This window comes from Typopeltis vanoorti, chromosome 5 (genome assembly GCF_054136105.1).
Source record: "Typopeltis vanoorti isolate ZY-2024b chromosome 5, IOZ_Tvanoo_1.0, whole genome shotgun sequence".
NCBI lineage: Eukaryota > Metazoa > Arthropoda > Arachnida > Uropygi > Thelyphonidae > Typopeltis > Typopeltis vanoorti.
Genome location: NC_143553.1, coordinates 95,350,190 through 95,362,575, shown reverse-complemented (window position 1 = coordinate 95,362,575; position 12,386 = coordinate 95,350,190). Strand labels below are relative to the sequence as shown.

The window sequence follows — 12,386 nt, the reverse complement described above, 5'->3', positions numbered from 1 at the left end:
AAAAAAAAAAAAAAAACAATGATATTTTAAAACTAAAAATAAAATCAATAGAAGAAAAACGGAACAAATACAAACAAACTTGGATAGAACATGTAAATTGATTGACCAACACCTGCTATTGTAAACAATTCATGAAATACTTTCTTTTAAGGTTACATGGTGGTCGGCATTCATAGCGAAAAATTTATGGAGACACAACACGTTACAATAATTACTTATTAAAAAAGTAACATTCAACATTTTGACCTCTGTATTGAGGTCGTCATCAGGAAAACATATAGTACAGGATACAAGCTACATGACACTACACTCTACAAAAATAGGTTCTCCATTAAGAACCTGTAGAACAGTTAGTTTTCTATGTTTTTGCCTATTTTCCTAGGTTCTGGTATTTTATTGCTAATTATCATTCCAAATTTGTTACTGTTATTATTCATTTTATTTAAATAATCCTGGTGACCTGCACTGGATTTGTTTAGTAGTACTTTATCTGCATAAAGCAAAGAAATAAGTTTGATATCTCTATTCCTGGTCAGGTTTAATATTAGTTTCTTTCTGTGCTTTTAACGAAGTTTTTACACTTCGTTAAAAGTATATTATACTTGACAAGAAACTATTTTATTCTTTTAATCTTTTAACTAAGCATATGCAAACAGTTTATGCATGTGAATCATCTGCACTTAGTCATGTAGTTTATTTGCTGGTATATAGGGGCTATTGACTTCACATGAATTGCTTTAGTATACCAAAAACATTATGGGAAGCTTCTTATCTTCCTGAGTCTAGCTCTCACTGATGAGACCTTAATAAAGGTTGAAACCAGTCTGGCTAGTGGTCTCATGATACATAGCAGTATACATATCTGAAAGGTGTGCTTTGCATTACTGAGGCATTTGATGAAAGTCCTCTATATACAAACAGACTAGTCATACTTCAAGCACAAACTTTGCTTTTGCTTGAGTAAAGGATTAAAATAAGACTATAATGTAAGTATAATATTCTTTCATGATGCAATCCATATGGATGATGAATAAGAATGGAAATGGTGTGTTGCCTTATCACCAAACCATTTCCCTTGTAACTTGAATGTAGATTATGTATTGTCCTGTATCATGCTTCATTTACTCAATCTAATTGTACTGTTTTGAAAAGCTTTTCTTTTGACATCTTGTTATGTCTTTTCAGATCTACAAATCATAGACCCTTGTTATGTTTCCATGATTTTTCAGCTCTCTGTTTTATATTGAAAATCTGATCCTGACGACCCTTATTTGGCTTGAACTCAACTCATTCCTCTCTTTTTCTTCCACAATTTTTCCTATTCTCTTATGAAGTATGATATAAATTTTACTGGAGATTATTCCCCCCCCCCCAGACACCTTTCTTCTTTTCTATGGGAATTCCTCCACTTCTTTTTTTTTTTTAGTATAACTTTCATTGTGACCACATGCATACAAATAAGTTTCATTGTCCATTTCAGTTCCTCATTTTGAAATTTGCCCACATAACCACGTGAGTTATCTGTCAGTTGAGAAGTTTATCTTGTTTGGTGTTGAATGCTATTGCTACCCCCCCTCCCTTCCTTTTCCTTGATCACTGTTGCCTAATATAACAATCCTATATTTATTATTTAGCAGGATGATACCTGTTGTAGTGTTGTTTGTCTCATTGATACCAATTATATCCATGTTAATTCTTTTTTAGTTCTGCCAGTTTGATTTCTTTTCCATTGATACTCCTTATGTTAATGATTCCTATCTTCATTCTGATGTTTTGTTTGTTCCATATGATGAAAGCTTTTTTCTTATAAATTTCATTTCAGCTGCTATTACTATCTTTTGTTTTATTGTCATCATTTCACTTCCATAAAATAGCATTTGTATAACCATTATAGTGTAAACTTTTAATATAGTCTGTCTTTGCACCAAGTTAAGTTTAAGCGCAGATGTGATTTTTAGGTATTTTGTAATTTTCATATTTATGTTCTTTTCATATTCATATGAATAACAAAAAAGAATTGTTCCAAAATTTTGTTATTTCTTACTGGTTTACTTCCATCAGTACCTCTGTAGTGTAGGAAGAATGATGGACCATTGCACCTTTCAATTGAAAAGACAGGAGTTTGATTCTTGTCGTGATGAGAGGGATCTTTATATGGGCTTTTTTCAGTCTGGTTGGCTGAGTGGTTAGCATATATGCTCTCTAACCAGCAGGCCATGGGTTTGAATCCTCCTATGGGTATAGATGTTTTTCAATTGAAGGTGAGTTAGTTGATCTCATGCAGAGGTAGCAGGGTTTTTTCTTCTAGAAACTTGGTTTTTCATCCCATATGTAGGCAAAACATATTAATGGTGGTACATGGCAGCACGTATAATTCCTGGATTGTGGCATAGTATGTTGATAGTTGTGTAGATGGATATTTTTGTAGTATAGACATTAGGTTGCATGGAGTGTAGTGCTCCTGTGATGAGTCCTTGGACTTTTTGGAGGTATCATGTAATAATAATAAAAGCCATTGTTTTGATTTCTCTGTTCAGATTTTCATTCGGAATTCTGCCATTTCATTTAAGTTTAGAATAGCTCTCTGAAGTTTATTTTCAAAGTCATTAATTATTATAATATAATATAATGTTAAACAAAATGTTTATTATCAAATGCCTTTTAAAATCATTTAAGTCTCTTTTTATTATTAGTTTTAGACAGAGAGCTGGATATATACATGAACATTCTAAATCCATTTCTAAAACCATTTTGTGCTTCTAGATTAAATCATCCGAATACTTTGTTTTTATTTAATATTATGCTATGCATTTTGTAACAAGAATTCAGAAAGCTTATATCTCTATCATTTTTAGGTGTCATCTTTATTACCTTATTGTTTTTATTATGTTATTATGTGACACAAGGACTCTTCATGAACAGGTGGTTGTGTAGATCAGAGTATGCTCTACACAACTTACTTTCATACAGTTTGTTTATAAAGAAATGAATTAATATTAATAATAAAAAATCAGTAATAGAGAAAATAAAGAAATATAAACAGTCAAATGGAGCACATTCATTAGAAGAAAGTAAACAAAGATTATCTAGTGAACTATATATAAAAAAAAAAAAAAAGACTGGATTGTCCATTAGATTTATTTCATGCTGTTAACTTGTGGGTCTGGTACAGACAACACTACTGATAAATCCTTAAAATACATAATGATTATATATTTAATTTTCTGTTAAGCTATATTACATAGTAATCTCATTGTCACTATTATATAAAAAGTATTGTACATTAAACAGTATTTGATATGGTATTAGTATTTTTCATTGATCTTGCAAACAGTAATAATTTCTATTTGGATGAAACTAAAGAACTTCTTTACTGATATGGTTGGTCAAGTGGTCAGCCTGTCTGCTTTCCATCCAATAGGCTGTGAGTTAGAATTCTATCAATGGTAGAATGAAATGCATCTCCCACTTAAAGGCTCATGAATGCCTTTTAAGTGGGAGATGAATTTCATTACCTAGTGTAAGCCTATCCTACTTATCTGAGGCCTAAAATAGCTTGAAAAAAATTCCATGTTTGGTCTCTAGAGCATCGGTTCCCAACCGATGGTACGTGTACCCCCCCCCCCCCCAGGGGGATATGTGCTGGGCCATTTAGGACTGAAAAATAATCAGTAATGGTGGAAAAACAAGTAGAGTAAACAATTTTACATTAAGATAGGCACTGAACAAAAGTGCCAGTATTTAAAAACAACAAGGGGTAAAATTTATACACGAGTGGAAAAAGGTTGGGAACCACTGCGCTAGAGCAAAGTTTCTGGAGTATGTAAAACCTTCAATTCACTTATGGTAAATACTAATGTGATGTGGCATAACAGTGTTTCATGGGTGGGATTCACATAAAAGGGGGAAAAAATCCCTATCAGTCCATTTATTTGGATTACTTTTTTCAGAGTTCGGCTATTAGATTTTGGCATTATCACAAATGTCATCCAAATATCTTTCTGGAGTACCCTCGTATAGTCTTGTGTGGAAAGAAAAATTTTATTCATATTAATACTATTAAATAACATGCTTAGGAGTTGTGCTGATTAGTAAGAATAGAAATGGTGTTTGCTTTCTTGGGTGGAAGCTAAAGAATGTTAATTCTTTTAAATCAGAATTTGATAGTCATGCAGATTACACTTAAATTTGCAAGTTGTACCCCACAGAAGTAAAATAACACATTTAAATTCTTCTTTCTCTTCATCTAATGCCACACACACACACACACACACACACACACACACACACACACACACACACACACACATTCATGAGCCAAGTGTAATGCCTGCACAATGCATGCCTTGTGGCATGGAGTGTTGTCATGCTGGAAGAGTCCAGACCAATCAGGCTTCACTGATAACATGTAGATATGGCCAGCAAGATGCATGGCTGACTGGAAACAGGCTGGTAGGTGGTATCTTGGTATGGGAATTGTTCTCATGGACATCACTTGGTCCTCTCAACCCTATTGTGAACACCCCTTAACTGCTAATTCTTACTTGAGGATTGTTTTGGACTAGGTATTGCCCTACATGGTATCAGTGAAGCCTGATTGGTCTGGACTCTTCCTGCAAGACATGTCATGCCACAAGGCATGCATTGTGCAAGCATTACATTTCCATATGCTCCTGGGTGCCTAATTTTCTTGATTTGAACAATATCAAACATTTATGGATCACATAGAATGCAGCAGCAGCATCTGCTAGTTGATGTCATTTTCTCACTCAATTTCTGTCCTCTGGATGTTATTCTGTCTACTTGATCCAGAATAACTCAGAACATTTTCTGTAGGCTAGCAGTTTCAATTCCAAAATGGATGCAGGCAACTATCTCAGCCAAAGGAGGCTTAAAACTACTAGGTAGGTGAACATAGTGTTTTGCTTCATGTGTGTATAAGTTTGTTATAATATGCATATTCATTATAAATATATCTGTGCATATTATATTTATATATATATATATGTAGAAAGTATTTTACCTTGGGTATAATAAATGTTAAAGATACCAAGCTATTTTAAACCCTGGTTTTACTCCATTTCCCAAGTAAGCAAACAGACAAATAAGTAAAGTTTGCGCCTGCACGTAATGCAAGTCTAGCTGACCCTGCAGGTAGTGCAAGACCAAGATAACTCATGGTAAAAGTAGAATAAGCTCTGATCACTAATCTTAATATTTACCCATAATGCAAAGCACATCTCCTGGAGGAGATGTATGATGCTTTGTATTAAAGGCAAGGGGCCACTACCCAGACCGGTTTCGACCTTTATTGAGGTCTCATCAATGGGAGCCAGGCTAGAAATATCAAGATTTTAGTAATACAGAGCTTATAAGTATTTTACCAGAACAAGTTACTATAAGGTGTTTTAACCTTATTAAATAAAAATCTCTGGAGGAGATATAAATGTAGAAAGTATTTTACCTTGGGTATAATAAATTTTAAAGATACCAAGCTATTTTAAACCTGGTTTTACTCCATTTCCCAAGTAAGCAAACAGACAAATTAGTCAAGTTTGCGCCTGCATGTAATGCAAGTCTAGCTGACCCTGCAGGTAGCGCAAGACCAAGATAACTCATGGTAAAAGTAGAACAAGCTCTGATCACTAATCTTAATATTTACCCATTTTAGGTTTTAAAATCTTGATATTTCTAGCCTGGCTCCCACTGATGAGACCTCAATAAAGGTCGAAACCGGTCTGGGTAGTGGCCCCTTGCCTTTAATACAAAGCATCATACATCTCCTCCAGGAGATGTGCTTTGCATTATGGGTAAATATTAAGATTAGTGATCAGAGCTTATTCTACTTTTACCATGAGTTATCTTGGTCTTGCACTACCTGCTGGGTCAGCTAGACTTGCATTACGTGCAGGTGCAAACTTGACTTATTTGTCTGTTTGCTTACTTGGGAAATGGAGTAAAACCAGGTTTAAAATAGCTTGGTATCTTTAACACACACACACACAAACACACATATATAGATATGTGAATATATAGTAATATGGTGGGAGAGCACTCTACTCCGCTACATACATCTCACCATCTCCCTTACTATTCTCCAATTACAACAAAATGACACTACTACAACACACCAGAAACAGTTTTTTTTTTGTTGTTGTTGTTTGTTTTGTTTTGTAAACTGCATGTGTTCTCATGGTTGATTTGCCTGTACATGGGAGGAAAAGCCTGAGTTCTGGGAGAAAAAAAACCCTACCATCTCCATATGAAATCAGCTACAATGGATTAAATAATAATATATTTAAGCATGAATATGTAGCTGATTTTATATGGAGATTGCAGGGCTTTTTTCTCCCAGAACTCAGGCTTTTCCTCCCATGTACAGGCAAATCAGCCATGAGAACACATGCAATTTACAGACCAAAAAAAAAAAAAAAATACTGTTTCTGGTGTGTGTGTGGCGGAAGAAGTGTCATTTTGTTGTAATTGGAGAATAGTAAAGGAAACAGTGAAATGTGTATAACAGAATAGAGTGCTCTACCATGATGAGTCCTTGGACTCCTTGCATTGTAATAATAATCATCATCATATATTTATGTATTCATATTATATATGCGTTCTGCTATTTTTTAAATTGTTCTCTCTCTCTGCAATTCCATATCATCATCATCAAATTTCTGGCATGTACCCTCAAGGGGTGTTAGGATATGATAGTACTACATGCAAAATTTACATCCTTACTAACTTCCTATCTACAATATTCCTCCAAATCAATGTGTTACCTGTCAAGATTCCAACATTATATTATCAGATCTTATATTTCTATCTTCTAAGACACTTTTTACTGTATCAATCCACCTATATCTAGGTCTTTGTCTTTTTCCTGCCAACCTGGCATAGAACACTTGTTTTGCTAATTTTTCCTCTCCCATTCTGTTTAAGTGACCATATCACCTGAGATTAGCTCTGGTAACATATTCCTGGATGCTAACAATGTCAAGTTCTTTCCTAAATCCTCGTTTTTAATATGATATTGCCATTGATGCCATCTGTTCACACCTCTAATCTTTCTCAGGACTCTCATATCTGCAGTCTCTAGTCTTTGGTCAAGTGTTTTATTTCTGACCCAGCTCTCAGATCCATAAGTTAAAACTGGTTTGAACACTGTCTTGTATACAGCTAATTTACTGTTATGACTAATTTCCCTCTTATTCCATATAAATTTATTCAGTTGACTTCCCATCATAATAGCTTTGTTAATTCTGTTGTCTATTTCCATATTTAATTTACCATCTTTGCTAAAAATCATGCCTAAGTAGCTGTAATGTTTTACTTGTTCTATAGGTTCTCCATTCACAATGTAATTGATACTTTCAATGCTTCTGCTATTTTCATTGTCTTTGCCTTGTTATTGCCGACCTTCATGCCATATCTATTACTACAATTATTCAATTTAGTCAGGGAATCTTGCAGACTTCTACTGGATTTAGTTAGAAGTATAACATCATCCACATAAAGATGTGGATGATGTTAATCTAATCTAAATTTATCTAAATTTATTTAGATAAATATTTAGATATCTAAAATTATTTATCAAAATTTATCTAGTTAATCTAAATTGGAGATTAACATCTCCAATTTTGATATCAGGTTTAATATCACTTTCCTTCATAATGTGATCCATATGCATAATGAATAACAGAGGGGATAATGTACATCCTTATCTGACACCAGATTTAACATTAAACCACCATCATCCTATACTTTCTTCAATTCTTACAGCCGACTTGCAACTCAAATAAAGACCAGGTATTGCTTGATATAATGTCCCATTGACACCATACAACTGTAACATTTTGAATAGCTTTTCTCTTGGCACCTTGTCATATGCCTTTTCCATCTATAAAAATTAAATACAGATCTTTGTTATATTCTCATGATTTCTTAACTATTTGTCATAAAGAGAAAATCTGATCCTGACAGTCTCTATTTGACCTGAATAAGGCTTGTTCTTCACCAAGCTTCCCTTTTGCAATTCTTCTCAACCGTTTCTGAAGTATACTTGCATATTTCTTACCAGGAACACTCAGTAGGGAAATACCTCTGTAATTTTCACATTCAGTTTTATTTCCCTTTTTATATATGGGTACTATGAGACCTCTACTCCAATCATCTGGAATTCTTCCCCCTGTCCAGGCCTTCTGAAGTATGCAGTGCAGCCACTGTAAGACTTTTATACCTCCATACTTTAGCATTTCTGGTCGAATACCATCTACTCCAGCTGCCTTTCCATATTTCAGGCATTTGATGGCTTTTTTTCTACTTTAAGTATGGATATGTATTCCTGATTGAATGCCTGGTCAGTGTTTTTTACCACTGTGCTGTCACTAATTGTTTCATTTAGCGATTTTTCAAAGTAATTACTCCATACTTCAAGGGATATCTTTTTCTCCTGTTTTCATGTCATCTTTATCATCTCTAATTCCTTTTACAGCACTCTTTCCTCCATTTCTGAGCTTCAGCAACTCCAGAATATCTTGCCACCTTCTTGATATTTATTTTCTATGTTCTTCCCATGACTTTTGCTTAGCTAGTTTTACACAGTGTTTAGCGTTCGTACATTTGTCTCTGTATTCTCTAAGAGCACAAGCTGACTTATTTGCCAGGAACTTTTGGGATCCTTTCTTCTTTTCCTTCACTGCCTCTTTAACTTTCTTGTGTTCACCATGGAGTACTGATTTTTCTATCCTTGTAGACAACCTCACCACATGCCTCTCTAGCTGAATCAATCAATGTTTTCTTCACAGCTGGTCACTGAATCTGCAAGGTTTGGTTTCTGTTCTCAAACTCTTTCATTTTTTCTTGAACAATGAACAAATGTATTTTAGTCTACAGTTCACACCTGAGAGTTGCTCAACTTTTATTCAATTTAAAACTTTCTTACATTTTCTTCTTTTCAGTATGAAATTCAATTTTATCCTACTCAAGACTAAATGGTGATCACTTCCAATTTCAAATCCTCTGTACACTGTAATGTCATGCACCAGTGAGAAAACATCATTATCAACAATAGGTTAGTCAATGAGACATTTCTTGTTCCTTGCCTCTTCTCTCCATGTGAATTTGTGCACATTTTTTTTTTTTTTTTGGAACATTGTGTTCATGTCCTGAGCAGAAATCCATGAGGTATTTGCCATTATTATTAGCTTTGCTCTTTTCATCAAATTTTCCCAAAATATTTTTGTATATCTGATAATCATTTCCTATTCTACTTAGATTTCCTTTTTCATTGTGTTAGTTGCTTTCTTTAAAACCTCAAAAAATTCTTCCACTTCTGCTTAGTAGAACCTTCTGTGGAACCATAGGCACAAATAAGTCTCATTGTCCAGTTCCCCATTCTGATATTTGCCCATATCACTCTACTTGAGACTGCCTGCCATTCAAGAAGATTAGCTTAGTATTTAGTATCTTGAATATTATCTCTATTCCTTCTTTTCGTTGCTTGTCATTGCCTGAATATAACATTTTGTATTTATTACTCAGAAAGATCTCACCAGTTTTTGTTTTTTTTGTTTCAGTCACCCCTATTATGTCAATCTGGTACTTATCCAATTCCTCAGCTCCATTTCTTTGCCATTCAGGCTTCTTATGTTGATAGTACAGATTTTGAACTCTGGTGATGTTGAGTTGGTGTGTTTCAAGGTAATTCCATATTCATGTCTCATTTCTGACTTTTACTTTCTGCAACCTGTTCTGAGATTTTTATTTTTTTTAGACTTTTTTCATCATCAGAAGCTGCTTTCTACAGACATTTCACATGACACTCAACTGCAAACGAACATATGCAAACATGCTTTGGTATGAAATTACCGTGGTGTGTGTGTGTGTGTGTGTGTGTGTGTGTGTGTGTGTGTGTGTGTGTGTGTGTGTGTGTGTGTGTGTGTGTGTGTGTGTCTGCTCTAGTTGGTTAGGTGGATGATTTCCACTCTCTAATGAACACAGTGTGAGTTCGAATCCCATAAATGGCATGAATGTCTTTTAGGTCATAGATGACTTTCTGCCACCTAAAAGATCATTGCCTGGTGTGAGACCACCAGGCAATGTTCATAGCATGATATTCCTGTAGACCATTGGAGGCCTGAAAAGTGGATTTAAAAATATCGTTTTCTTTCAAGAGCAGGGTTTCTAGGTTATATTTTATCTAACCTACAGTACTAATGTATACTACAGGTTTGCAACTTTCGTGTAGGATTTTCATTTAAAAAAATGCAAAAAAAAATCATCCAGAAGTAAGGTACATTACTTGTAAATGTACAGACCAATGCAGTTGAGTGCCTTAAAAAATAGAAATATAAGAAACAATCATATTAGAGATATAATAAGAGCTGTTGGAAGTTTATTTTGCACTTGGTTAAGACTATAATAAATTTAGTTTAATCCTTTATCCAAGTGTGAGCAAACAAAGTTTGCACCTGAAAATATCTTCAGGACTGTAGCAAGGTGGTGCAACTGTTGGCAACTCGGAGCAAAGGTGGACCAAGCTCTCATCACTCCTTGTCTCAGTATCTCCTACCATGCAAAGCACATGTCCTTGCGGACATGTATAATGCTATGCATTGAGAGAAGGGCCATTACCCAGATCAGTGCAAAATAAACTTCCAACATCTTTCTCTAAATCCAGAGTAATTTAATAAGGTGGTACACCAGTTGGCAACTCATATAGGTAAATATGACCTTTCTATTGTTTCTGCCTTAGTGTCACCACCTCTGGGTCTGCCTCCCACTGATGAGACCTCTATAAAGGTCAAAACTGGTCTGGGTAGTGGACCTTTCCTCAATTATATATGCACAGCATTATATATGTCCAGCATTATATATGTCAATTATATATGCACAGCATTATATATGTCCACAAGGACATGTACTTTGCATGGTGGGAGATACTGAGACAAGCAGTGATGAGAGCTTGGTCCACCTTTTCTCCGAGTTGCCAACAGTTGCACCACCTTGCTACAGTTCTGAAGATATTTTCAGGTGCAAACTTGAATAAAGGATTAAACTAAATTTATTATAATAAGAGCTAATTTGAGACATTTGTGAGTAGGAAACAAAGGATTCTTTTACTGGACTATCATTAGTATTTTGGAATGTATATTGTTGAGGTTACCTTGTACTATTTTAGACTAAAATGTATTTGTGATGATAAATTTTTATTCTTTATATTTTTCTTCTGGAAATAAAATATTCTCTGTTAGTGTAATATTTAAAAACAAATTTCTCTCAGTATTATCAAAATATTTTAGTATTTAAATTTATTTTCTTATTGATTTAATTTAATTTAATTAATTTTTTTTGTATGCATTAATGTATTAAATGTTTTATTTAAATAGGTTCTTTTAATGGGAAAGAGTGGCTCCGGTAAAACGAGTATGAGATCTATAATTTTTGCAAATTATATAGCTAGGGATACCCGAAGACTAGGAGCAACAAGTAAGCACTTTTGTTTATTCCAGATTTTTATTATTACAGGTATCCCCCCATGATATCAGAAGGCTCATCACAGGAGGCCCACGCTGTTATTCACACAATACATTTCCTCACACCTTACTAACCATACTCTTACACTTTGGGGTTGAACCCAATTCTCATACTATTCATTATTGAAAATATCTTTTTTATCAGCCAGTCTTATAGAACTCCTTTAGAGTAACTTATTTTTTAACGATATTAACAACACCAAAGAATTTTATCAAAAGGGATGTTTTATTAACTGCTTATATTTTGCTGAATTTCAAATCAGCATCACCAGAGCACAACACAATTGTACATGCGGCAGTGAGTGAGTGAAACCATACAACTGCAATGGACAAAAGATCTAAAGTCCTATTTTTGGTGCCCTCTAACGAAGAAGGAAAAAAAAAAAACTATCTGGGAGTTTCTCTTAGGATAACAATCTCCCAAATTTTTGGTAAATTAATGCAGTCATACTTGTTAAGGTTGGGAGAATTCTTCAAAGCCATTGCTGACTCAAAAAATAATCTTTCCGATCTGTAACGACTCCTAAGTAGCACATTCATTTTCTTCCATCTAATCCTGTGTGAAGGAGTGTCCAAAGCGTGGTCTGCCAATCCTGACTTGCCATAGTAATAGTAGCGAATGTATATTTCACGTTCTTCCAGATGAATGTTAACTGATCTTCCTGTTGAAATGAAAAATACATTCGCTACTATTACTATAGCAAGTCAGGACTGGCAGGCCACGCTTTGGACACTCCTTCACAGAGGATTAGATGGAAGAAAATGAATGTGCTATTTAGGAGTCGTTACAGATCGGAAAGATTATTTTTTGAGTCAACAATGGCTTTGAAGAATTCTCCCAACCTTAACAAG

General features: G+C 34.5%; 1 protein-coding gene across 4 annotated transcripts in view; it reads left to right on the top strand.

Annotated features, from left to right (window-relative positions):
• RagA-B (Ras-related GTP binding A/B) overlaps positions 1 to 12,386 on the top strand; it is a 94,863-nt gene that overhangs the window by 19,229 nt on the left and 63,248 nt on the right. For 3 of the 4 annotated variants that reach the window (XM_090392623.1, XM_090392621.1, XM_090392620.1), the window contains exon 2: positions 11,388 to 11,487. In XM_090392623.1, coding sequence (XP_090248749.1) covers positions 11,397 to 11,487 — 91 coding nt within the window. In that variant the 5' untranslated portion in view covers positions 11,388 to 11,396. Of the gene's footprint in view, positions 1 to 4,836; positions 4,905 to 11,387; positions 11,488 to 12,386 lie in introns of all 4 variants that reach the window. The other variant, XM_090392622.1, reaches the window with a different exon arrangement.